The sequence below is a fragment of the Perognathus longimembris genome, chromosome 25 (genome assembly GCF_023159225.1).
Source record: "Perognathus longimembris pacificus isolate PPM17 chromosome 25, ASM2315922v1, whole genome shotgun sequence".
Taxonomy (NCBI): domain Eukaryota; kingdom Metazoa; phylum Chordata; class Mammalia; order Rodentia; family Heteromyidae; genus Perognathus; species Perognathus longimembris.
In genome coordinates this window covers 13,999,525-14,026,340 of record NC_063185.1, presented here as the reverse complement: position 1 = coordinate 14,026,340, position 26,816 = coordinate 13,999,525, and the positions used below count along the sequence as shown (strand labels likewise).

The window sequence follows — 26,816 nt, the reverse complement described above, 5'->3', positions numbered from 1 at the left end:
TGGCCTGGGTGATACCACTGGCCCACATGGGGCAGCCTATTATGGTCTATGCTTTTCTTCTTTCGCTGGAAGACACAGCCGCTGAGTTACCAGATGACACTTTACTTACTATGGGGTTCAAAGCAAGTGCCCTGCAGTTCCTGGGATGAGGTGACAGTCTGCAGGATGTACACAATGAGCACGGATGACAAGGGGGACTCAGTCAAGGTAGCATATCATTAGAAGCCACACTATGTGCTCTCTGAGTCTCACCAAGCTCAGATGGCTGAGGGGGTCTGAGGGGGTCAAGAAGGCCAGGGAAGGTCCTGGAGCAGGCTTGCTGGGGAGTGGAGTGCAGTCTAGGGCAGGACAGAGGCTGTTCCAGGTGAGGAAAACAACTGGGAGAACTTGGAGCTGGCCAGGCCTGCACGTACACAGAAACCCAGCAGTGGCTCTTTGCTCTTCTATGTAGGAACAAAGGTCACAGACAGCAGACGTCCCTCAGCCCTGCTCAGGGACATGCTCTACTGTCCCTAGCTTGCCCACAACCCCCACATGAGCTGGGTCCCCTACACACAGGCCCAGACACTGGGAAGTACCTGGCAGGGAGCCCTCCACTTCCTCCACATGATTGCCTGGGGCTCCAGGGGGACCAACAACCGGCCATTTTTTTTTTGTGGCCAGGAAATTTCTGTGGCGGCTGTGGGCACTGCAGGCTCTTTCTGGATCCTTCTGAGGCTGCATTCCTCAAGGGTCCCAACTCTCAGCTACAATCTCTTGCTTCTTTCTGAGATGTGAGAACCTGTAAGTGCAGAGCCATGAGGGCTGCCAAAGAGAATTGGAATGCCATTCTCTGACTCTCAAAAGGCTTGCCAGCTGCCAGAGAACGATCTCTTGCCCTGAGCATTATAAGGGCCACAGATTCCACCGTAGGTATAAACTACCCAGCTCCCAACTTACCCAGACCTTGGAGCCGGGTGGGAGCCTAACCAAATGGTGTTTGTTTACTGCTCACCTTCACCTCCTGTTTTCAGGAAGTCACCAATCCTAGGATTGTTTTCCCCATTCTGGTGTTGGTAATTTCAAAGAGACTGCACGTGTCCCCATATCTGAATAAAAGACCCTCAGCATCTGTTGTCGACAGCACACAGGAGGCCCCTGGTACCCCAAAACCACTCCTCCGGCCACGGCCACAGCAAGTCAAGGCGGTTTGCAGCACTGAGAGATGTGTTTTAATGTCTATTGGAGATGTCTATGTGTGAAGATTATCTTTGCTCAAGTCTATGAGGGTCCCTATCTAAACTGCTCTAAGTTCAAGGACAGAAAATAAAATCAAGGGAAAAAAGGAGCAAATATTAGTTCAGTTTAGTTAAAAATTTTTTTTTAAACCTCGGCTACATATTACAATTACCTAAGGAACTTTAAAGAAAATGCTCACATCCAAATACTTCAACAGACGTGTGTGTGTGTGTGTGTGTGTGTGTGTGTGTGTGTGTGTGTCCGTGTGTATCTAAATGGCTAACAAACACATAGAAAAGAGCTCGTATTAGTCACCAGGGAAATACAAATGAAAGCCACATGGTGATTATGACACCATGACACACCCACTGGAAAAGCTGATTTTTTTTTTTAAAGAAAAGAAAATACCAATTGTTGACAAAGATCCAAGGCATAAACTGGTGCAGTACTTTGTAACATTTCTTGGCCTAAGATACTAATTCTACTTTTAAGTATATATTCAACAGAATCACATACATGTGCTCCAAAAGACACCCACTAGAACTTTCACAATAGCAGTGGTCATAAAAGCACCCAAGTAGAAACAAAAATCCTCAGTAGGATGGATAAACTGAGGAAAAGCCCTAGTAGAATGAACTACAGAATGTCCTAGAGCATGAGACTAAGGATCATAATAACTACAAGAAACAACTTGAATGAATCATCTCACAAACATAACTGAGTGAAAGAAGCCAGACAAAAGGGTATATTCTACATGGCTCCATTTACATGCTGTAAAAATTGAGGACAGGAACAAGCCCATTTATACTGCTGGTGAGCCTTTGGATCTGGTAGTGATAGAAGGTCAATGCCAGGGATACTGGTGATGTTTTCTTGATCTGGATGCTGGTTGTTGGGGGTAAATTCTCTTTGTGAAAATGTTTTTTTTTTTTTTTTTTTTGCCAGTCCTGGGCCTTGGACTCAGGGCCTGAGCACTGTCCCTGGCTTCTTCCCGGCTCAAGGCTAGCACTCTGCCACTTGAGCCACAGCGCCGCTTCTGGCCGTTTTCTGTATATGTGGTGCTGGGGAATCGAACCTAGGGCCTCGTGTATCCGAGGCAGGCACTCTTGCCACTAGGCTATATCCCCAGCCCTGTGAAAATGTTTTTTACATGTATATTATATCCTTTGATAAAAAGCTTTGCTAATTTTTTTCTTTGGAACACATGAATTTAGTCAGCATCTTCAGGCAGGGGTGTGGTCAGCCCTCAGGGTTTTTGGATTTGTTTTGGTCAGTCTTGGGGACCTGAACTCAGGGCCTGGGCATTGTCCATGAGCTTTTTTCATGGCCAGCACCCTACCACTTCGAGCCACACAGCACCACTTCTGGTTTTCTGGTGGTTAAATGGAGGTCAGAGTCTCATGGACTTTCCTGCTGGTCTGGCTTCGAACCATGATCTTCAGATCTCAGCCTCCTGAGTAGCTAGAATTACAGGTGTAAGCTACTGGCATTGGCTTCCATCAGGATTTTTTTGTTTTTAAATACCTCAGATGACAGTTATGTGCATTGGGGAAGGAAAGGCAGGTCCACTCAAGGGCCTTGGGCAGCCCTGACAAAAGTCACATGCAGTGGGATGGATAATGGAGTGGGAGATGCTGTCTTTGCCTATGTGAAGCAATTTGCACAGGCAGAGGTGCTGTGCGTGGTGTTGCAATGGGTTTCTTGATCAGCACTTCCCTTGAAAGTGGCTTGCCAGCAGTGTGTGATGGTGTCTAATGGGAAGGAGGCCCCACTCACCCTGCCCTAGGGAAGTGTGTCACTCAGCATAGCTGCAGAAGGTCACTTATGCAACTGGGCTTCCCAAGGGATATCACTGAGGGCAGAGGCAGTGCTGAGGCGCTGAAAACCTTGGTGGGGTGGGGAGGAGGGCTGACTAAGGTTGTTGGTGTTCATGGGTAACACCAAGCTCTGGCATACAATCTATACCTAATACTTTTAGGAACTTGCAACATCTTGCTGAGGTCCACATTGGGCTTGGCTCTATTTGCATGACTGAAAAACTTCCCTAACTCTCTGTGAGGTTGGTCCTTCCTAGAAATGGCTGACTTCCATTATATTCTGGTCAAACTTCAGGTCTCTTAGACAGGGTAAGACTGGACCCAGGTTCACACACCGGTGTTGTGCTCATCTGACCCCCATCTGCTGTTCTAGGAACGTGAACCCTGAACCCTGTTATGCGGGAGGAGCTGTGCAGAGAGACCTGAGCCAGCTTCCCCAGCCCTGGGACCTCCACCACTCATAGTGAGTGTGGGCTGACTTGCAGGCTAGAATCTGGGGCGGTGTCCCTGCACACCTGCTTTGCAAGAATGAGCAGGAAGGGGCTGGGGCCTCTTCACCTCACTAGACAAGGATGCATGGGGGGGGGGGGCCTCATCTGGGTTTACTTGGTTAAAGGACTCATGTGTGGCGTGGCCTGCAAGAAGACAAGCGAAACTGATAGGAGCTACATTACGCAAATGTTAGCTAGGTTTTAAACAACTCCCTAAAGGTAAAAGCAGCATGGATAAGGGAGGAGGGATATCAAAGTGCTTCCACTGAGATGGCAAACATTTCTGCTTCTCTGGTTATAGTGCCTTCCCTGTGAGCTAGGATGATGCTTAGCATGGCTGAGGGGCCATAGCTCTGCAGGGTGGGCCCTGAGGAGGGTCTGCCTGCCCAGCCCCTAGCTGGGACTCAGACTCCATGTGCCACCTCCTCCAGTCTATGCATGCCAACTATGGCAACCCTCCCCAGCCATCCTGACACTATTCCTTCCCATTGTCTTCATGAAAAAGCATGAAGGAAATATTTCTTTTTCTTGCTTTAGGAAATGACTGGCCAGAGGAATTCTTAGAAGTATGTGTGTACCAATGAAAGAAAAATGAGATTGGACGAGGGCCAGGAGATAGAGGAGAAAAGGGAATCCAGGGAGTGAGTGTCCTGGGAGATTGGTGCAGGCTGGGCTCAGAGGAGGTGTAGTAAATTTAAAATATGGTTTGCTGGGCTGGGAATGTGGCCTAGTGGTAGAGTGCTTGCCTAGTATGCATGAAGCCCTGGGTTCGATTCCTCAGCACCACATAAACAGAAAAATCCAGAAGTGGTGCTGTGGCTCAACTGGTAAAGCATTAGCTCTGAGCAAAAAACAGCTCAGGGACAGTGCCAGACCCTGAATTCAAGCCCTGGTCTGGCAAAAATATAAATGAATGAATGAATGAATAAATAAATAAATGAATAATATGGTTGCCCATTCTCTGGCATTCCTCCCATTTAGAGGTAGATCTGTGGTTTTTTCCTCCTGAATCCTGGCAGGCTTTTAACTTGGAAGAGATGGTATATGATTCCCAAGGCCAGGCCATAAAAAGTCATGTGGCTAGCCAGGCATGGTGGCACACGCACACCTGGAATACCAGCTAGAGGTGGAGGTAGAAGAGGATTAAGGGGTAGAGGCAGAAGGATGATGAGTTTGAGGCCAGCCTGACCTTACCTCAAAAACAACCTACAAACAAACAAGCAAAAAGGGCTAAGGGCAGCCGGCTGAAGTAGTAGAGCACTTGCTTGGCATATACAAAGCCCTGGGTTCAATTCCCAGCACCCCCTCCATGCAAAAATAAGTGTCATGTGGTTTTCAGCCTACTAGCCAGAACACACAATGGAGGCCAGAGCTACCCGTTCAGAGACCCAACTGGGACAGACCAGCCTTAGATCACCAGACTTCTCACCAGAAGCACCCTGAAGAGGGATTTGCATGCTTGAGGGGCATGCACCATCACCTCTGAGGTGCACCTCTTTGGGCCACCTTGATCTCTTTTTTCTCTTACCACCTATTCCCTCTGTTCCCTTAGTCCTACAGGGCTCTGCCCAGGTTTTATAGCTGGTTTCCTGGCCCAAGGCAAATGTACAGTAGCTATTTTAAGAAAACAAAAAACAATCTTTTCAATAGCTGTTTACCAGAAGAAAGAATATCATCAAGATCGAATATGAATTCCTTGTAGAAAATAAGAAAACAATGAAAATCACTCATGATTCTACCAGTCCCAAACGAAACCAAACCCTGTTTCTAGGCTTTTCCATAGATCCAAGTCCTCTAGGTCCTCATCCCACCCAGGCCCCAGCTGCTGAACACACACCACACACCACTAGGGGAGGTGTCCTGCAGCTTCAGCTTTTGGATATGTCAATCTCACCAAACCCTCTCGATTTTACCACAGGTCAGGCCCTGGCCTACAGGCAGGAAACAGGCTGCAGGAGATCACCAAGCTGTTTAAGAGACTGGTTGTTTTCAACCCCCCAGGCGGAGTCCAAAGAGACTTCCCTTGCATGTTTTACAAGATTTTTCTATTTTTCTTCATTCAAAAGCTACTCATTCAATTCTCTTTCTCAAAGGTTGTGCCTACAGCAGTCTACGGCGTGCCATACCCTTATATGGGATGTGCAAATTTTAGATAACCAATTTCTTCTTGCTGGGCTTTCAAATGTTTCCTTTACGAATAATGAACTTATAAATATCCTTGTTCAGAATCATAGGGTAAACTGTAAGTTAGAATTGTTTGGTCCAAGGCTAGACCCATTTTGAAAGCTGCCCCCTTTCCAACAATGCAACACAAGAGCACATATCCACTATCTGTTGAGGCATTTCACTGAACTGTCCTTGCTAAGGAAAAAGAAGAAAGAAGGGGGGGGAGGAAGGAAGGAAGGAAGGAAGGAAGGAAGGAAGGAAGGAAGGAAGGAAGGAAGGAAGGAAGGAAGGAAGAAAGGGAGGAAGGAAGGGAGGAAGGGAAGAGAGAGAAAAGAAAGAAAGAAAGGCAGGCCTGGACACCCCGCCACCGCCTTTACCATCTTCAGAGGGCCAGGAGGAAGCTATGGAGAAAGCGAGGAAGGAAGCCTTCAGAAGGCAGAGTCGGAAGGGCATCCTGTGGGCCCCTAGCCAGCTGTTTTCCCAAGGGAAAACTGCTGGAATCAGATTGGCACTGTGGGGACTTTAAGAGGTGATGGGGTCACTGATGGGGAGGGTTTCAGTTCTAAGTGAGCCAATCCAGCCTCTCCCTGTTTTTTCTCTTCCCTGTGCTTGGCTCCCTTGCATATTCCCAGCCTCTGAAACCACAAGCCTAAAAAACTTCTTTTCTTTTATACATCACCCAGTCTCAGTTGTTCTGTTGCAGCAACTGAATGTAAACAAAGGCACTGGAACTAAAGGTGGCACAGCCCTGTGTGACAACACTGATCCATTCCTCTAGTCCCCAGAGATGGGCTCTGTCCAGGGAGTCAGCACAATTCCCCTAGGCTTTCACTCTGTCTAGTGGCCGACATTTGCGGCACTCTAAACTTCTTTGAGTACTTTCCAAAGACTAAATTGGGAAATTCCAATCTAGACAGGCTCTTATTGCTCTCTTACCTTGACCTTGCCTTCCTCCATGAGGCTGCAAACTCTGGCACCTGGATGAAAGAAAAAAAGAGTAAAGGAAATCACGGGAGACAACACCTTGAGGATGGGCCTTAGAACAGAGTGAGCCTGGGACCCAAGGTAAATGATGCTGGCCCATCTAGCAAGTTCTTCTAAAGCCTCTGAAGTATGAGTAGACTGCACACTGGCCTTCCACTCTGGGGCATTCTGCATTCAGATCATTTCCTGCTTCCTCACTTGGAGTCTGCAGGTGTTCCAAGCTGGCAGAAACTCTGGTGCTCTTTCTTTTTTTTTTTTTAAAATATATATTTTTTATTATTAATTGAACATAAATTTTTTTACAAGGTGTTGTGCAAAGAGGGTGAAGTTACATAGTAGGGCAGTGTGTACATTTCTTGTGATATCTTACAACCTGTTTTTCCATCCCTTGTCTAGGTCAGGTAGACCCATATGCAATATACAATGTATCAAGCACATATACAGTGTTCACAGACTTGGTCTCTACTGTCTCTCCGTCTCCCTTTGTTAACAGTCATATATCAGGGAGATCATGCCCCTTTGTTTTCTGTGTTCTAGGCTTGTCTCACTCAACATTATTTGTTCGAGTTCTGACCATTTCACTGCAAATAACAATATTTCACCATTCCTAATCGCTATGTAGTATTCCATTGTGTATAAGTACCATATTTTTTGGATCCATTCGTCTGTGGAGGGGCATCTGGGTTGTTTCCATATTTTGGCTATTGTGAATTGTGCCGCGATAAACATGGAAGTACAAATGTCTTTTTGATATCTTGGGTTTTGCTGTTTAGGATAGATGCCTAGGAGTGGTATGGCTGGGTCATAGGGTAGGTCTATATTGAGCTTTTTGAGAAACCTCCATACTGTTCTCCAAAGTGGTTGTACTAATTTGCACTCCCACCAACAATGGAGAAGGGTTCCTCTTTCCCCACAGCCCCTCCAGCATTTGTTGTTTCCTGAGTTCAGAGTATAGGCCATTCTAACTGGGGTGAGGTGGTATCTCAGGGTTGTTTTTATTTGCATTTCCTTTACTAGCAGGGATGTTGAGCATTTCCTCATGTGTTTCTTTGCCATTTTTATATCTTCTCTTGTGAAGTCTCTCTTTAGCTCTTTTGCCCATTTCCTAATAGGTTTATTGGGCTTGGAGGGGCTTAGTTTTTTTAGTTCTCTGTAGATGACAGATATCAGGCCTTTGTCTGTTGCTGTGCTGGTAAATATCCTTTCCCATATCGTTGGCTGTCTTTCTATTTTGGTGGCTATGACCTTAGCTGTGCAGAAACTTTTTAATTTGTAGTAGTCCCATTTGTTGAGTCTTTCCCCTATTTGTTGTGCCCCTGGGACTCTATTCAGGAAGTTCCTTCCTGTGCCTATAAGTTCTAGTGTCTTTCCTACTCTGTCCTTCAGTAGTTTCAAGGATTCAGGTCTGATGTTGAGGTCCTTGATCCATTTTGAGTTGATCTTGGTGCATGGTGATAGGCTTGGGTCTACTTTGAGTTTTCTGCATATGGCTGCCCAGTCTCCCAGCACCAGTAGTTGAAGAGGCTATGTTTATTCCATTGTATGTCTTTAGCTCCTTTGTCGAATATCAGTTGGCTGTAAGAGTGTGGTTTTATTTCTGGGTCTTCAATTCTAATCCACTGGTCTTCCGATCTGTTTTTATACCAATACCATGCTGTTTTTGTTATGATGGCCTTGTAGTAGAGCTTGAAGTCTGGTATGGTGATACCTCCTGCACTATTTTTTTTGCCTAGAATTGCTTTGGCTATTCTAGGTTTTTTGCTGTTCCGTATGAATTTATGGATTAGTTTCTCTATTTCAGTGAAGAATATGGCTGGGATTTTGATAGGTATTACATTGAATTTGTATAACAATTTGGGCAATATGGCCATTTTCACTATATTGATTCTGCCTACCCATGAGCATGGGAGGTCTTTCCATCTCCTTGTGTCTTCTTTGATTTCCCTTATTAGATTTTTGTAGTTTTCATTGAATAGGTCCCTCACGTCCTTGGTTAAGTTGATCCCTAGGTACTTTATTCTTTTTTTGGCTACTGTAAATGGAATTGTTTCCATAATTTCCTTTTCTGTTTGTCTATTGCTGGTGTACAGAAAAGCTGCTGACTTTTGTGGATTGATTTTGTATCCTGCTACTTTGCCAAATTGGTTTATTAGGTGTAGGAGTTTGGGTACTGAGTTTTTTGGGTCCTTCAGATATAAGATCATGTCGTCTGCGAATAGGGATAACTTGATTTCTTCCTTGCCGACGTGGATCCCTTTGATGTCCTCCTCTTGCCTTATTGCTATGGCTAGGGATTCCAGCACTATGTTGAACAGAAGTGGGGAGAGTGGGCATCCTTGTCTTCTTCCTGAGTTTAGGGGGAATGATTTAAGTTTCTCTCCATTTAATATGATATTAGCAGTTGGTCTGTTGTATATGGCTTTTATTGTTTTGAGGAATGTTCCATCTATTCCTGTTCTCTCCAAAGCTTTTAATAGGTATGGATGTTGTATTTTGTCAAAGGCTTTTTGGGCATCGACTGAGATAACAATGTAATTCTTAATTTTAGATCTGTTTATGTGGTGAATTACGTTGATTGATTTACGGATGTTGAACCGTCCTTGTGACTGAGGGATGAAGCCTACTTGGTCATGATGTATGATTTTCTTGATCAGTTTCTGGATCCTGTTAGCTAATATTTTATTGAGAAGCTTTGCGTCTGTGTTCATTAGTGATATTGGTCTGTAGTTCTCTTTTTTTGTTGGGTCTTTGCCTGGTTTGGGAATGAGTATGATATTAGCTTCGTAGAATGAGTTTGGGATTTCTCCCTCTGTTTCTATTTCGCGGAAGAGTTTGAGGAGTATTGGTATTAGCTCCTCACTAAAGGTTTTGTAGAATTCGTTGGTGAATCCATCTGGGCCTGGGCTTTTCTTAGTAGGGAGGTTCTTGATTACCTCCTGTATCTCACCGTAAGTTATTGGTTTATTTAGTTGATTTATTTCTTCTTGGTTTAGTATGGGCAGTTTGTACTTCTCTAAGAATTGATCCATTTCTGTAAAATTATTGTTTTTTGCTGAGTAGAGGTTTTGGAAATAGCTCCTTATGATTGTTTGAATATCGTGTGTACTTGTTGTAATTTTTCCAGTGGAGTCCCTGATTTTACGAATATGAGTCTCTTTTCTTTTTTTTGTGAGTCTTGCAAGGGGTCTGTCAATTTTGTTTATTTTCTCAAAGAACCAGCTTTTAGTCTTATTTGTTGAATGGTCTTTCTATTTTCAATCAGATTTATCTCTTCTTTAATCTTTGTGATCTCTCCCCTCCTAGTCGTTTTAGATTCTGTCATTTCTTGTTTCTCCAGTTGTTTTAGTTTCATCGTGAGGGTATTCACCTGCGCTGCTTCCATTCTTTTAATGTGGGTGCTGAGTGCAATGATCTTGCTCTGGTGCTCTTTCTATCTAGTGCAAAACCCCATACAAACAAAAATGATCCCTCCACTCAACTTTATTAATATAGCCACTCATCAGATATTTACTGAGCACTTACTACATGACAAAAGCTATTCTAGGACTCTAGGGCTATAGTAGTGGACAAAAGTACCTGTGCTTATGAAGCCTATAGTCTCCTTGAAGGTATCAACAAATGCAATAATATCAGCAATTTAAATGTTAATAGTCTGAGGTGGACTAAAAACCCACAACAGGAGAGGAGGGTAAGGAAGGTGGGGAGGAAGGCCAAAACATCTCCAGGAAAGGGGAGACATCTGAGAAGGCAGATTAAGAACAAAGACTTGGGAAGAAGTGAAGGTGAACCCTGAGAATTATTGGGGAAGAATGTTTCCAGGGTGAACATCAAGGGCAAAGGGTCTGGAAGGGAGAGGCTGCCAGTTAAAGAGCAGTATGAAGGATGGTGTAGCCACAGGAGAGTGGAGAGTGGGAGATGAGAAGGAATCAGGTGATGGGACCAGGTCCGGCACACACAGCACATGTACAAACTGGGACTTATTCCAACAGTGGAACTGCTAGAAGTGACATAATGTGACTCATATTTTCATAGAACCATTCTGCACGAGTGTTGAGAATGAACTTAGGCAGAAAGAAGAACCTGTGAAGAGGATGTTGTATTAGTCCCAGTGATGACTTGGATCTGAGAGGAAACACAGAGGTAGAGATGGGGTCAGATTCTACAAAGTGGTGTCCACAAGATTTGCTGATGGGTTAGAAGTGACATTTAAAAAGAGGACTGGAGCTGCAGGTAAATGGATGGACATAGAACAAATCATGTTAAATGAGATAAGCCAAGCTCAGAGAGAAAATGGCACATGTTTTCCCTCATATGCAGAAGCCAGATCTAAAATACACTGGGACATGATAAATTAAACAGGATTCTAGGCATTCACACATAGTGAGACCAAAGGAAGATACTCTTAGGGGAGGAACACAAAGCTTCAATGCCTCTGTGCCTCTGATCATATAAACTATTTATTGAGATGAACTCCAGGAAATGGAAATAAGAAGTTTTTGTTGCTGTTTTTGTTTTCTTTTCTATTTTGTTTATTTGTCTTTGGGGAGGTAAGAGGAGCACAAAAATGGAGACAAAGGGTGAACAAATGAAGCAGTGGTACTCACTAAGACACTATGTTGAAAATGAATTCTACAGGGGCTGGGAATATGGCCTAGTGGCAAGAATGCTTGCTTCCCATACATGAAGCCCTGGGTTCGATTCCCCAGCACCACATATATAGAAAACGGCCAGAAGTGGTGTTGTGGCTCAAGTTGTAGAGTGCTAGCCTTGAGCAAAGAGAAGCCAGGGACAGTGCTCAGGCCGAGTCCAAGGCCCAGGACTGGCAAAAAAAAAAAAAAGAAAATGAATTCTATAACTTGTGGGTGGAAATGGAGGGAAAGAACTGGGAGGGGGGAGAAGGGAAAGGGGACACTGTCCAAAAAGAAATGTATTACCTGACTATATAACTGTAACCCCTCTTTACATCATCATCATCATCACCACCACCACCACCACCATCATCATCATAGGAGTAGAGGAGTACTCCCAGGATTTGGGTGTGAGCAGCTGGGTGGGTGGAGTTGTCATTTCTGAGTTATAAAAGCCTGAAAATGGAGGACAATTCAGAAGAAGGTAAGAACTATTTTTGGACATGCCAAGCATGAGATTCCTGTTAGATACTCCCCTGGAGAGGCCTGTCAACAGGTAAAGAGATGAGTCTAATGTTCAATATAGCTCTTTTTCTGGTGGTAGCGGCAATGGAATGGTACAGGGCTAGGCAGGAGCTCTCCTACTAGAGCCACATTTCCAATCCTCTCCCCCCACCTTTTTTTTTTTTTTTTTGCCAGTCCTAAGGCTTGAACTCCAGGCCTGAGCACTGTCTCTGGCTTTGTTTTGCTCAAGGCTAGCACTCTAGCATTTGAGCCACAGCACCGCTTCCAGCTTTTTCTGTATACGTATATGCTGAGGAATCAAACCTAGGGCTTCATGTATGCTGGGCAAGCCCTCAACCACTAGGCCACATGCCCAGACCCCCCTACTAGTTGTTTTTTTCTTTTTTAGTTTTATTTTGTTTTAGGTGGTGCTGGGATATGAACTCATGCTTTCCAGACAGGCATTCGACCACTTAAGCTATATCTCCAGCCCCAACCCTTTTTGCTTTATTACTGAGAAAGTGTCTTTCTTTTTTGCTTAGGCCATCCTGGGGCATGATCCTCCTCATTACACTTTCTGCTGTAGCTGGGCTGACAGGCATGCACCACCATGTCCAGCTTTTTCTGTTGTGATAGGATCTTAGGAACACTTTTGCCTGGGCTGGCCTCAAACCAGAATCCTCCTGATCTCTACCTCCTGAGTAGCTTGCATTACAAGCATATGCCATTGTGTCTAGCTTTTTTACACCCCCCCCGCCCTTTTTTTGAGAGAGAGGCTCTCCCTATGTAGCCCAAGGTGGCCTGGAACTCGACTGTTTTCCCAGGTAGTTCCACACCCAGGATTACAGGTGTGAGTCACCTGTGGCCAGCAGTACGTAGCTCTTGAATGCCATGCTATTGTATTGGATGAGATCCCAAAGAGGGTGGCTATGAGTAAGGGAATCTCTCCAAGGACAGAACCACATTTAGTAGCTCAGTAAAGGTGAGTAAGGACTCCTATGTACAACACAAAGGATATCAGAAAAGGCCTAGGGAGGATAGAAAATCTACTGTGATAAATCAAATAATACGAGGACAGAGAGCCAACAATTGCAGTGACCTGGATCCTGGTCATGGCAGGTGAAGCAGAATGGCTTCTGAAGGAACACGTGAACACAAGAAAGAGACACTGGGGCTGGAGATGTATCAGGGGTAAAGCACCTGCCTAACAAGGGTGAGGACCTTGGTTCAAGCCCTAGTAACACTGAAAAAAAGAAAAGAGACAGAAACGGAAGCCTTGGACTAGGAGACTGAAGTGGCTAGCAGCAACAGGAGGGCTGGAAACAAAGAGGCCAGGGATCAGGGTTCATAAGAGCAACCTGCTTCTCCCTTCATTTTCCTCAAATATGAAATTCAGAGCACAAAGCATAGGTGCCTACCACCATCTCTAAACAGTTGCTGGCCCCGCCTGGTTTCCAAGCTTCAGTTCTGACCCCATCAGCTTCTACAGTCCCATACAGTTATTCCCACTTTTTCTCAGTTATATATAGTAGCCTTAAAACAAAAGCCTGGGGTTGCTGAGAAAGTAAGTAGGCAGATCATTTCAGATGTGAACGAGTTTTATAAATACAAAATGAGCAAAGAGACAAGATAAAAGTGGCCAGGCCTCTTCTCCAGGCTGTGTGACCAGGTGCTGCTCTCCTGGTGATGATGTCTCCCACAGGACCTGCATAAGGATGGATGGCTAATTCTCTAGGAGGTTACCACTCCATTGCTCTCAGGCTTCCCTTGTGGCTCCTGCAGTATCTGCACTCTTTCTTTTTTTTATATTGTTTTTAATAAAGGTGATATACAGAGGGGTTACAGTTATATAAATCGGGTAAAGAGTACATTTGTTTTTGGATAATATCACCTTTTCCCTCCCTCTTAGAAGACGACAAAAACCTAGGGCATGGCTAGGCCAAGCTAAAAGAAGATTCTCTCGCTTCTCTCTCCAGTGTTTACCACAATTTTTTTTTAACCTCTATGACTACAAAAGGTATATATTTTCACTGACAGAATTTGGCAAATGATGAGAACAGAAAACATCATCATCAACAAAGAAAAACATCAAAATTGTAAACAGATCTACTACAGATAACACATTCTCTAAGATTTGTCAGCCCAGGCTGACTTCAAACTTCCATCCTCAGATGGCAACCCCCTGAGTAGCTAAGTTTACAGTATTACAATTTTCATTTTTTGAATGAGATCGTGTACATTGTATTTTGTGACCTAAATTTTGACTAAATCTGTTATACCTTCCGATCACTAATTTTCTTCTTCATAGTGATTTTTAAATGGCTGTGTACTCTTAGATTTCCACAACAGTTTATGTAATCCCCAAACACTTGGCCATTTAAATTGGTTCTATGATTGCTATAATGAGTAACTGTTCTAGTAAAAAATCTTGTAGCATTTTTTTCCTTTGTGGGGGTAGAGGTTGCAAATCTCTATTTCCTGGAATTAAAAGAAAGTGCCACTGTACCCTCAGCAGCAAGAGGCAGCATGAGGCCAAGAGTAAGAGAGGGCAGGAACTGAGCCCCAAACATAGTGAGCCTCAGATAGGAGGCTAATTTAACACTAGGATTGTCTCAACAGGGTCCTTTCCTAAAACCCTTGAGGGCCTCAGCAGTAGGAAAACAATAGGCCACTCCCCAAACTCCAGAGAAATCCAAGGGGATTCCCCACCTACACCGGGAAGTGTCCCTTTCCCACCCCAGAGACCACTCCCATCCCCTTGGGGAAATCCCCTTGGGAAAGCTCCTCCCTCCCTGGGGAAATTATCTGAAGGGTCAGACATTCAACCAATCTGGCTTAGGGTCAAGGCTGCCTAGGAAATACTCTAGAAGCAGGTTCTATTGAAATACCAGCCTATGACTGATCACAAATTCAATTCCCCCTAAGGACTGCCAGAGACAGTGAGGACATGAGCAGAGTATTCAGAGGTTAAGTGAGCTCTGGAGAGTCAGGTGGGAAAAGCACTAGCCCTGCAGGGCACTAGATCTGGGTTCAAGTCCTGGCTTGGACACATTCCAGCTTATTTGGGGAAAGTGATCATCTTTGGAATGCATGCAAGAACCATAAGGGAGAGAGACTTGGTGTGTGTCATTGATAGCTAGATCTGTAACAGCCCTCAGTAGCAGGTACTCAGTCAGTAAGTACTATTCCAGGTCAGTGCAGCGTGTGTTCTGAGCCTCAAAAAAATGCTAACATCCACCTCACAGGCTTGTGACTGAATAAAACATGAGTAAAATACACAGGTGTCCAAAATACATCAACACTATAGAGTCAGAAGCTCTGAAGGGCTGCTTCCTCTAAACCCATGCCACCCCACAGCCCAGTCAGGAAGTTTACTCTTATTAGATAAAGTATGTGCCCACTCCATCCACAACCACACTCAGAACAGAAGCCACCGTGTGTGTGTGTGTGTGTGTGTGTGTGTGTGTGCATGCACATACGCAAACATGTGTGTCCTAGTATAAGGACAAGAAGTGTGCCTCTCTCTGAATATCGCTATGAGGCAACAAACAAGGTCATTATTTCCACTGTTCAAATGGGGAAACTGAGGCTAAGGAAGGTTAGGTGCCTTGATCAAGTGATATAGTTGATGGAGCACAGATCTGAGCCGGGTTCTAATTCCCGGGTGAGTGCAATTTTCTTTCAAAGAGGAAATGGGGGAGAGAAACATGGCAGGCCCAATTCCATATGGAAGTATCCTTGGGGAGTCAGCAAGGCATCACTTCACCTGAGCCCCATTCTGTCTCCTGTGGATCTCCACGTATGTATGAAGCAGCTGAGACTCCCAGAAGCCTTGCGTTCATGGCCAGACTGGGACAGGCTCATGCCAGTGGGAGGAGGCTGCCTCCACCCTGTGCCAGACCTGCCAGCAAGAGGACTGAGATCCTCAGTCTGGAGTAAACTGTTATGGGTCTAGCACTGGGCATGGAGGCTACATGGCACCTGCTCAGGAGCTGGCCTATCTCCCCACCCGACCACACGTGTCACGTGATTCCAGGACCCCAGTGTGCCTGGGGTGGAGAAGGCTGCATGAGGGAGAGGCTCCAGCATCAAGGAGTAAGGGCAAGGAGGAAACTAGTCCTAAACCAGGAATGTGGAGAGAGGGAACAAGGAACCAAAAAAAAGGCTTTCATTGCCCTTCCCCATTAAAGTAGACTTGTTTCTGGAGGGCAGTTCCATGGCTGATTCATCTTCATGTCTCTACCACACCCAGTAGATTATTTTGCAGGGAACTGAACTATATGGTAAGTGTGGTTTACTGGCAGTCAGTATGCAGGATGACAGATGGCAGCTACTTTGCATGCCTGTGCCATTGGGGCAAGGGCTAATTTTGTGTGTCCTGGACAGAATGGCCCAGGAAAGAATCAATGACCCTTCTGCTGAGCATCCACAGGATGAGCCTCTCTTCCCAGGCCCTTTCTTCTTCTTCTTTTTTTTTTTTTTGGGGGGGGGGGCTAGTCCTGGGCCTTGGACTCAGGGTCTGAGCATTGTCCCTGGTTTCTTTTTGCTCAAGGCTAGCACTCTACCACTTGAGCCGTAGCGCCACTTCTGGCCATTTTCTGTATATGTGGTGCTGAGGAATCGAACCGAGGGCTTCATGTATACAAGGCAAGCACTCTTGCCACTAGGCCATATCCCCAGCCCCTTTTCTTTTCTTCTTCTTCTTCTTCTTCTTCTTCTTCTTCTTCTTCTTCTTCTTCTTCTTCTTCTTCTTCTTCTTCTTCTTCTTCTTCCTTCTTCTCCTTCTCCTTCTTCTTCTTCTTCTTCGTATTAAATTCATTGTTTTTTAAAAAAAATTATTAATTAATTTTTGTTGACAAGGTGTTCTGCAAAAGGGGTACAGCTACATAATAAGGCAGTGAGTACCTTTCTTGTGGTATCTTACACCCTTGTTTTTCTTTCCCGAGATCAGGTAGGCATATATATAATACCCAGTGTACCAAAATCATATACAGTAGCCACGTAGGGTACGCCAAAGGAAATTCACCTAGAACATTAAACATAACATCAACAATAGAATCCTCCTACGTCCTTCTCTTGGAGTTGTTTTTGCTTATCCTCGTCTTATATGATCATATGTACATAGCTGTTGAGCTATTGTGATCCACTGATAGGTCTATTCTAGACCTTTATATGTTTAGTATTTGTTTGGTTTTAGATACATAATGTAAGGTTGCTGACCCAAACCTGTGGAAATACCATTTGACAAGAAGTTTTTTGTTTCGCAGACCTGGTCTCTACTGTCCCCTCCTCGCCACCCCCCCAACAGTCATATATCAAGGAGATCATGCCCCTTTGTTCTCTGTGTTCTAGGCTTGTCTCATTCAACATTATTTGTTCAAGTTCTGACCATTTCCCCAGGTCCTTTCTTTTTTTTTTTTTTTTTTTTTTGGCCAGTCCTGGGCCTTGGACTCAGGGCCTGAGCACTGTCCCTGGCTTCTTCCCGCTCAAGGCTAGCACTCTGCCACTTGAGCCACAGCGCCGCTTCTGGCCGTTTTCTGCATATGTGGTGCTGGGGAATCGAACCTAGGGCCTCGTGTATCCGAGGCAGGCACTCTTGCCACTAGGCTATATCCCCAGCCCTCCCAGGTCCTTTCTTAATCAAAGAGGGCTAGCTGGTTTCAGGTGCTTCTCTAGAAACAGCAATGGACTAGGTGTGTGGTATAACCTCCTGTCTATGGAAATCTGGGAGCTCACTAGCCCAAGCAAAAGAACAATGTAGACCAATTATTCCCTCCGCCCCTCCCCCCGCCAGGTCTGACACTGGGACTTGAATTTGGGACCTGACGTTTTTGCTCACTGGCTTGTTACACTACCAACTGAGAATTGCCTCCAACCTCAATTGTCTTCTTATTGAGATTAAGACTGCTGTTTGTTTGTTTTTCTTTTACTGTCATTTTCCTGAATGCTTAGACTGATTCCTTTCCACCTGCCATCCCCATGCATGCATACTTTGCATGGCTACACATTATCCTGAAGCTGCACACTGAAAGAAATGCCTTGCTTCAACACGTGTGTGTGTGTGTGTGTGTGTGTGTGTGTGTGTGTGTGTGTGTGTGTGTTTGAAATGTCTTGCTATGTATCCCAGGCCGGCTTTAAATTTACTATGCATACTGGAACCTCTGAGATACTGCAAAAGCAGTGTTGGGAGGAAAGTTCATAGCTCTAAGTCCACACATAAGAAAAATAGAAACAGTGCAAGTAAATAACCTCATGATGCATCTAAAGCTGCTAGAAAAACAGGAACAAACTAAACCCCAAACCTCTAAAATTAGCCTGTGAGAAAGACTAATAGTCTGTAACCTGTCCATAATACACGTTACTAAAACAACAAAAAAAATTACTATGCAGACCTCTTAACTCTCAATCTTCCAAGTGCCAGGATCACAGGTATGTACTACCATGCCAGATTCAATCCTTGTTTGTCTGTGGTGTAAACCTTGTCTCACTGGGCAGGTGTACTATGTGGGGTCAGCAGGAATTACCTCTATAAAACCAAACTATGAATTTATCACCTGCTCCTCTATGTAGTTTTAAGCTTCAGGATGATGGTATTGCAGACCAAGGACTTAGAACTTCCCTAGAAACTAAGTCAATAGATCATGTCCATCCATCAGGGCCCTAAATTAAGTCTACAAAATCAGTCTTGAACTCTTCAATGAACAGCCACAGGCCTATAGGCTGTGAGCCATTCCCTCTGTTCATCCCACATACCTTTTCATCTCACACTTTACTCACCGGGAATGCGGTAACAGTTGCCAGAATGAGGTCATTTGAGCTTAAGCCAAAGCATAGTGCTCAATGATAATTTCATGAATTAATCAATTACATAATTAATTATTGCCTGGCAGTATTGGGGCTTGAATTCAGGGGCTTGAATCTCACTCTCACATAGCCCTTTCCACTCAAAGCTGGTGCTCTACCCACTTGAGCCATACCCCTACTTCGAGCTTTTTGTTGGTCAATTGGAGATAAGAGTCTTTCAGACTTTCCTACCTGGTCTGGCCTCAAACTGTGATCCTCAGATTTCAGTCTCCTGAATAGCTAGGATTTCAGACATGAGTCACTGGCACTGGCAAACGTTCCATTTGTAAGTCATAGGTCTTTTCATCTGTGGATATATCCTGCTTAAATCATCGTCATCGGACTTAACATCAAGTCCAGGGAACAAAAACAAATATAAACAACACAACAAACGGAAAGTGTGATTGTGAGTGTGATTCAGTGCAAAGCCTGGGCCTTGTTCAGTGATGTGGGATAGATGGGAGCTGAGTTTCAATAGCTCAGCAGCCACATGTAGATGTCTGGTTTAGATCAGATGCTGCACCAGCTGGTGGCAATGGCTCTAGAAAGGGTGGAGAAAAATCTTTTCTTTTCTTTCTTTCTTTTTTTTTTTTTGGTATTTATAACCTCATTTGTGGGCCATACAAAATCATCAAGATGGGTAGCTGGGCTTTGGGCAGTGGATGAGAAGCATATGTACTGGTCTCATCATGAACCAAATAATTCTGAGGGTGTGGGCCAGACATGCCTAATCTCTATTGGGGCCAGGGGGGGACTGTGGCTGACCAGCTTAAACAATGTAGCACCCTTTTTCCTGTATGTTAAACTACATCTATCCTCGTCCCTAAGCTGTGCAAACTCTCCTTAGCCATGCTCAGCTTCTCTGTGTCAGGGCCTTCAAAGACAACAGTGCTGACATTTGTCCAGCTGGCTCTCAAAGGGAAAATTCTCCCCTCCTCGAGTCACCACACAGGCAGCAGTACTGTAGTCTAACAAGCACTGGCCTATAAGTGACTGCAATGCTCATTTCATGAGACTGCATCACTTCCAAAATCCCCTGTGAGGCTTGTGCATGAACTCTGGATACAAAAACTTCCCCCATGTTTCCCCCAGTTTGAAAAAAAAAAATATTTCCCTGGGAATCACATGCTATGATGTAAAACTGACTTCCCCAAAGAAAATAATAGAGACCTTGAACTCAAGCTTATGGAAGGTGGCCAGCAGCCCCTATCACTTTGACAAGAGGACTTCAAACCACCAGATAGATGATATAAGCTGCCATCTGCCCGCTCCAGCAGAAAGCCAACCTCTATGTCCCCAGGTGGTTTTCTTCTCACCCACCCTCATGCTACACATGATGGAGCAGCACACACATGTCCCAACATGGTGGCTGGGTGTCACTGCTGAAGGAAGGACACCTTTCCTCTAGGACAGAGAGCAACCATAGTTGGTGACAGACACTCACTAATGATGTTTTCCTATGATTGGTTTTGGTTAAAACCACTAAGTGATCTCTAGTGGCACCCAGGATCCCTGGCTACCTCTGTTCCCTCCCCCTAACTTTCACCTTCTCCCATCTACTCCTTCTCATCATAACAACTTAAGACCCCAGGTTGAGCCAAAGGAGCCTTGAAACCCAAAAATGGTACACAAAAGTCTTGATGCTTGTACATTTTCCTAGGGAAATGCTCCATTCACTCCCTTAGACTCTGGAAGGGATGTGTGACCTCAAATAGGCTAAGAAATGCTGGGGCTGGGAATATGACCTAGTGGCAAAAGTGCTTGCCTCCTACCCATGAGGCTCTTGGTTCGATTCCCCAGCACCACATATATGGAAAATGGCCAGAAGGGGCGCTGTGGCTCAGGTGGCAGAGTGCTAGCCTTGAGCGGGAAGAAGCCAGGGATGGTGCTCAGGCCCTGAGTCCAAGGCCCAGGACTGGCAAAACAAAAAACAAAAAACAAAAAAAAAAACAGAATATTAAAAAAAAAAAAAGAAAAAAAAAGAAATGCTGGACCCAGCTTAAATAGAAGGGCATCAGTTCTATAAAGTTAATTTGCACTAGTGAGTTATGTATCTTTATCTAACTGCATTTCCAACAACAAAAAAGACATCTGGGGAAGGAGAAAGCTGAACTAAATGTGTTTGTGTATATCAGTACCCGGCTTGAACTCAGGGCCTGATGGTCTTTCTGGGCTTTTCATTCAAGGCTAGCCTCTACCACTTGAGCCACATCTCCACTTCCACACCTTTTTGCTGTTTAATTGGAGATAGGAGTCTTTTAGCTTTTTGACTTTGAATAACCCTCTGATCTCAGCCTCCTCAGTAGCTATGATCATAGGTATGAACCACCAGTACCCAGCTAAAGACATAGTTCTAATTACAAACCTGAGGTACAGGGCTGGGAATGTGGCTTATTGGTAGAGTGTTTGCCTAGCATGCATGAAACCCTGGGGTTGATTCCTCAGTACCACATAAACAGAAAAGGCTGGTGAAGTGGCGCTGTGATTCAAGTGGTAGAGTGCTAGCCTTGAGCCCAGAGAGGCTCGGGGAGAGTGCCCAGGCCCTGAGTTCAAGCCCCAGGACTGGCAAAAAAGAAAAAAAAATTGAGGTACAGTTGAGTAGAGAAGGATGGCATTAAGCCATTCTCCCTCTTCTGTTAAAAGATACATAGGAATTATACAGATGAACCTCAGCTCCACAGGTTTAAGGAACCCTCAAGCCCACCAAGGATGCCAAGACTATAGGAGAACAGAAAGTTCCAGCTATGACTTACTGCTGCCCAGGAACCCTGTTTCCATCATGTCAGATTGCCAGATGGGAACAGTGTGCTCAGAGCACACGATCCCTCCCCCATAGGGCCAAGCCCCCAGGAGAATGAGGCTCCTTTCCTGGCTCCAGATCTGTCCTGGTGACAAGACACAGCTGCCTGTAGGAGTGGCAATCTAGGGCCTCCTCCTCCCTCTCACTGCATTTGCCTCTCTCCCAGCTGGACCTTCCTTTCCTCCCAAGCACTCCCTAGAAGCCAGCGCCAGCCTCAACTGAGTCAGGAGGAAGTGATTCTGTAAGGCCTCCCAAGGACTCTCGGGGTTGGCTCAGGGCACCAGACTGTTAAATAATTGGGATTTTCCCCCCCAGTGTTTTCAGAGACTGTTTAAAAAGATAGAACCATCTAAATTGTTTATGCAACCCTTGGGAAGACGCAACAGATATGGTTCCCTATTCATAATTGTGGCTAGGACTTGAAAGTGGAAGGGCTGATTGTTAAAATCAGAGATTGTCACGGTACAGCTGCATGCCTGTATCAAGGAGTTCAGTCATTTGCACAAAGTTAGGAAGTCTCTTTTTATTCTATTCCCTGTGCATCATATACTCCTGACAGGTTCTGGGAACCTGAGAACTGGCTCCTTGACCTGGAGGCTAGAATCTGCTTAGAACTCAGGACTGAAGTAGAGATTTTTAGAATGACTAGCTAGTAGTAAATGTTGAGACTCACTTAGCAGCTCCATAATATTCTGCCCTTACTGATACTCCATTACTGCATCTGTGAGGCCTTTTCTGTCTCCAGGTAGTCCTCCCTGGAGGTAAACAGACCACCAGGTCTAGTTCTTAGGGTTAAAACTAGATCTGTGGCAACAGAACCCACAAATTCTCTGTTGCCATAAACCTCAATTACAGGGGGAATGTAATGCTCTGGGCGGGGGTGGTTTACTCAGTTTCCATATGATAGTGAGATCTAGACGTTGTTCTAGAATCATTCTGAGGTCTCCATTACTCAGTACTGGGAATTCAACAAAACCCCAGCTCTTACAGGAAAACATAGTCTTCTACATTAGAAAGGTGGTTCTTTTATTGTGGTTTGGTCACAGACCTTTTTAGAGAAAAAGAATCTGATCAGAGACAGGCCTCTACCATATGCACAATCCGAAAACACCTGAGACACCCAAAGATGAGTCTGTGGCCCTGAAGATAAGAACTCCTAGCCACAGGCTCCTTCAAACTACAAAGCGTCTAAGAATTCCTAACTGTTGTTAAGGTAGCGCCAACAGCCAAGTTCTTAGCCCTACAGCTTCCAGACTTCTATCTGGGCTGAATACCCTGCTAGAGAAGGCAGAAGCCCATAGCCTTCATACGTGGGTGGAGGAATCTTTGGGTTCCCTCTGAGGGCATGGCAGCATAGAGGAGTGGAGGAGAGGGACGGTGTGGCTACCTTAGGTCTAGCCTTCTACTAAGGGATGGAGGCCAAGGAATATCTAAGCACATGGAAAGTAGAGAGTGGTCAGCATCTCTATGAGTCTCTGTTGAGACAGCCTCCTTATCTCTACCAAGCCTTGATGTCTCTTCCCATTATTCCTAGCCCATAAACCTGTGGGTACACCTCCATAGGTCCCCTCCCAAGGAAGTTCTTTAACAGGCAGGTGTGAATAAAAGGAAGAAGAAAAAAATACTATTTCCATCCTCCCAATGAACCTCCAATCAGAGGATGATTACTCATCTGCCCTGGAGATCTTGGCCTAGACATTTCCTTACATCATAAGGAATGATGGAGAAATATAAAATCTCAACTTATTAAAATGTGATTAAAAAAGGGGAAAGAGTCCTAAAAGTACCCACCTGTTGATCAGAAGAAATATAAAGGGGCTGGGGATATAGCCTAGTGGCAAGAGTGCCTGCCTCGGATACACGAGGCCCTAGGTTCGATTCCCCAGCACCACATATACAGAAAACGGCCAGAAGCGGCGCTGTGGCTCAAGTGGCAGAGTGCTAGCCTTGAGCGGGAAGAAGCCAGGGATGGTGCTCAGGCCCTGAGTCCAAGGCCCAGGACTGGCCAAAAAAAAAAAAAAAAAAAAAAAAAAAGAAGAAGAAATATAAAGATTACAGAAGAAAAAAAAAAAAAACCCAAAGCACCTCCAAGTTCTTTCCTACTCATAGGAAAACAGAAACAGAGGAAGACACGCTAAAGTCTTAAAATTCCAGTACAGCCCAGACTGGGTGATCCCCAGCCGCCTTCACCCCAGCCTTCACCCCAGCTCACTTATTCAAATGGTATGAGGCACTGCCCACACAAGCTCCACCCACACGGGCGCCCGCCTTGCAGAGGCCCCTCCCATACAAAGGTCCTGTCTCCTATGAGGTCCTGGACAATCCAACAAATGTTTATTGGCTGGACTGTATACTTCCAACCCATTCCAGTACCTGGAGTCCTACAACCTCAAGGCCTTCAAGGAGGAGCAGGGACGTGGCTCAGGCAGCATTTACTGTGTGCGTATACTGTGCCCTCTCGGAAGGGGCAAGCAAACAGATACTCTAACCTGGGAAATGACTATTTCTACAAACCGTAAGACCAAAGACCAAACAATTTTGCAGACTAGTTACAATGAAGAGTAGTCTTGAAAGGGGTGACATTATCCGAAAGAAATATACTCATTACCTGACTTATAAAACTGTAACCCCGGTTGGGAATATAGCCTAGTGGCAAGATTGCTTGCCTTGTATACATGAAGCCCTGGGTTCAATTCCCCAGTACCACATATATAGAAAACGGCCAGAAGTGGTGCTGTGGCTCAAGTGGCAGAGTGCTAGCCTTGAGCAAAAAAAAAAAAAAGAAGCCAGGGACAGTGCTCAGGCCCTGAGTTCACGACCCAGGACTGGCAACAACAACAACAACAACAACAAAACTATAACCCCTTTGTATATCATCTTTATAATTCAATTTTTTAATTATTGTTTTTTTGCCAGTCCTGGGGATTGAACTCATGGCCTGGCCACTGTCCCTGAGCTTCTTTTCCTCAAGGCCAGCACTCTACCACTTGAGCCACAGCACCACTTCTGGCTTTTTCTGTGTATGTGGTACTGAGGAATCAACCGAGGGCTCCATGCATGCTGGGCAAGCACTCTGCCACTAAACCACATTCCCGGCCCCATATAATAACAATTAAAAAATTAAAATAAGAGTGGCCTTGAAAAATATATTAGGTATGTGTTGATCTAGCTGGGAAGGAGTGGCATTCCAGGCACCAAGGACTGGGTGAGCAAAGGCTGGTCATTAATACAGGCATGGAGGCAGACCAGTGGCACTAGAGTGGTGGGTCTAGCTAGAAACACAGAAAGGAGAGATAAGGTGAAAAGGCAGGCAGGCTGCGGTTCATGGTAGCCATACATACTGTCTTTCAGAGGATTTGTTTTGTGCAGCTGCAGGATCTACTACTGTGCCACTTAAGGCAAGGCCATGTTGCCTACAGGTCAGTAAAATCTGGCAGGAAGGCAGGGACTCCATTTTCTTCCCAGAGTCAAACTCTACTGAGAAATCTTTGGCCAGAGTTTTACATTGGAATGGTACAGACATTCTGGGAGCTGCAGACATTCTGAGCTCGTGCCTAACTTTCTTTCCTTCCCCCTCTGTCATTCACAAGTGTTAGCTTTTTCCTCCCTCCAAACAACAGGCCTCTTACAATTCCGGTTGTACTTGATGTCTGTTTCCCAGACAATGAGCTGAGAAGCAGCTAGATGAATGTTTAGGATTTGTTGGGAGACAATACTGACTTATTCTGAACAGAAAAAGCCATAATCAGAAATGATCAGATCTGAGTTTTGTAAAAATAATTAGCAGAGGGGTTGAGGAATGAACTGGGAGGAGAGAATGTGCAATGAAAGAACCATTTAAAAGAATATTGTAGCTGGGAGCCAGGGGCTCACACCTGTAATCCTAGCTACTCAGGAGACTAAAAATCTGAGGATTGTGGTTCAAAGCCAGACCAGGGAAAGAAAGTCCATGATATTCTTATCTCCAATAAACCATTCAGAAAAAGCTAAAAGTGGCACTGTGTCTCAAGTGGTAAAGCACTAGAGCACTAGCCTTAAGCACAAGGAAGCTCAGGGACTATGCTGAGCTACTGACTTCAAGCTCTAGGACTGGCAAAAATTAAAACAACAACAACAAAAAAACCAAAAAACCCTACAACCCACAATGTATTTATTGGTACAAGGTTTTGACAAGGAACAACCAGAAGGATGTACTAGTTAATATGTGTACATAACTGAACAATCCTAATGTAACTAGGTGTTTGTTTAAATGGGAAATAACAGCTTTGATGTAATGATCACTGTGACTAAAAGGGAAAACTGCAAAATTTCCGGAGAGTAATTATACTGATCTGGGAAGCATGGTAGAGATGCTAAAAGTTGAGTTAAAGCTCATGGTCTTATGCGCCCAATACACGCCCCCGGATGAAGACTCTCAGGAGTTAAAGATTTGACTCCCGACAAAACAAAGAAGAGGGAAATGAAGTGATGAAGATAATAAATCTGTTGCTATGCTAGCTTTCAACAACAAAGTACTGCTAATACTGTTCTGTAGTGTTCAATGTAAAACTTTTCTTTTACTGTTCTGTAGTATTCAATGTAAAACTTTTCTGAAGCTGGCCCCTGCTGTAAAGTTATATAGTTCTACTTACCCAATTTGCTTTGAACTTGTTTTGTTCTGTATTGATCATACCTGTAAACCCACCCCCCGCCCAGTTTCATCCTGTTTTGCTACCTGGTTGTTAAATGGTCTCTAGTGAATGTTAGATGGTCTCCAGTAAAGATCAAGACACCCTGACTGTTGTAACTGTCCCCTCTTGGAAGTAACAAGCCCTTGTAGTTAAGCTAAAAGGAAAATTCCTGTAGTTTTTAGGTTTACAAGCAGCCTTCTGAGATGGCCCAGGACTGCATCTTGAGATCCCGACTTGCAGTTCTGGTGCGCCAGTATTTTCTCGCTCAATAAAATCTTTAAAACATTTTTTCTAATCTGAGTGACTCATTGCTTGTTGATCTGTGGACCCCACAACGCTACTTTAGAGGCATTTTAGCACACATGTATAAGAGTATTAGGATGAGGAAGCTTACAGCAGCTTATATGTATATTAGCTGGGCACTGCTGTGATCTTGAAGGACTGGGAAATAAAAGCCACAAGGACAGTCACAGGTGCCTGCCTTCAATTGTAACCTTGAGACAGGTATTCATGAACTGGGTTCTAGGGTATAAAAGGTCCTTTGACTGACTGGGAAGCTTGTGTGTGTGTGGGGGGGGGGTGTGTGTGTCCAATGTGACTTCCTGGCCATTGTCCTCATCATCTCCCTCCAACCCCATGTGATGTCAGATTCTGAAAATGCTAGAAAAGAGAGAAAATTCTGCATCCAGGGAGTC

The 26,816-nt window shown here is 44.7% G+C and overlaps 1 protein-coding gene across 1 annotated transcript in view; it reads right to left on the bottom strand.

The window, feature by feature from the left end:
• The window catches only part of Rad50 (RAD50 double strand break repair protein), a 161,459-nt gene that overhangs the window by 114,626 nt on the left and 20,017 nt on the right, over positions 1–26,816 (bottom strand). Inside the window, exon 3 of the mRNA XM_048334051.1 lies at positions 6,629–6,668. Within this exon, the coding sequence (XP_048190008.1) occupies positions 6,629–6,668 (40 nt within the window). The remainder of the gene's footprint in view (positions 1–6,628; positions 6,669–26,816) is intronic.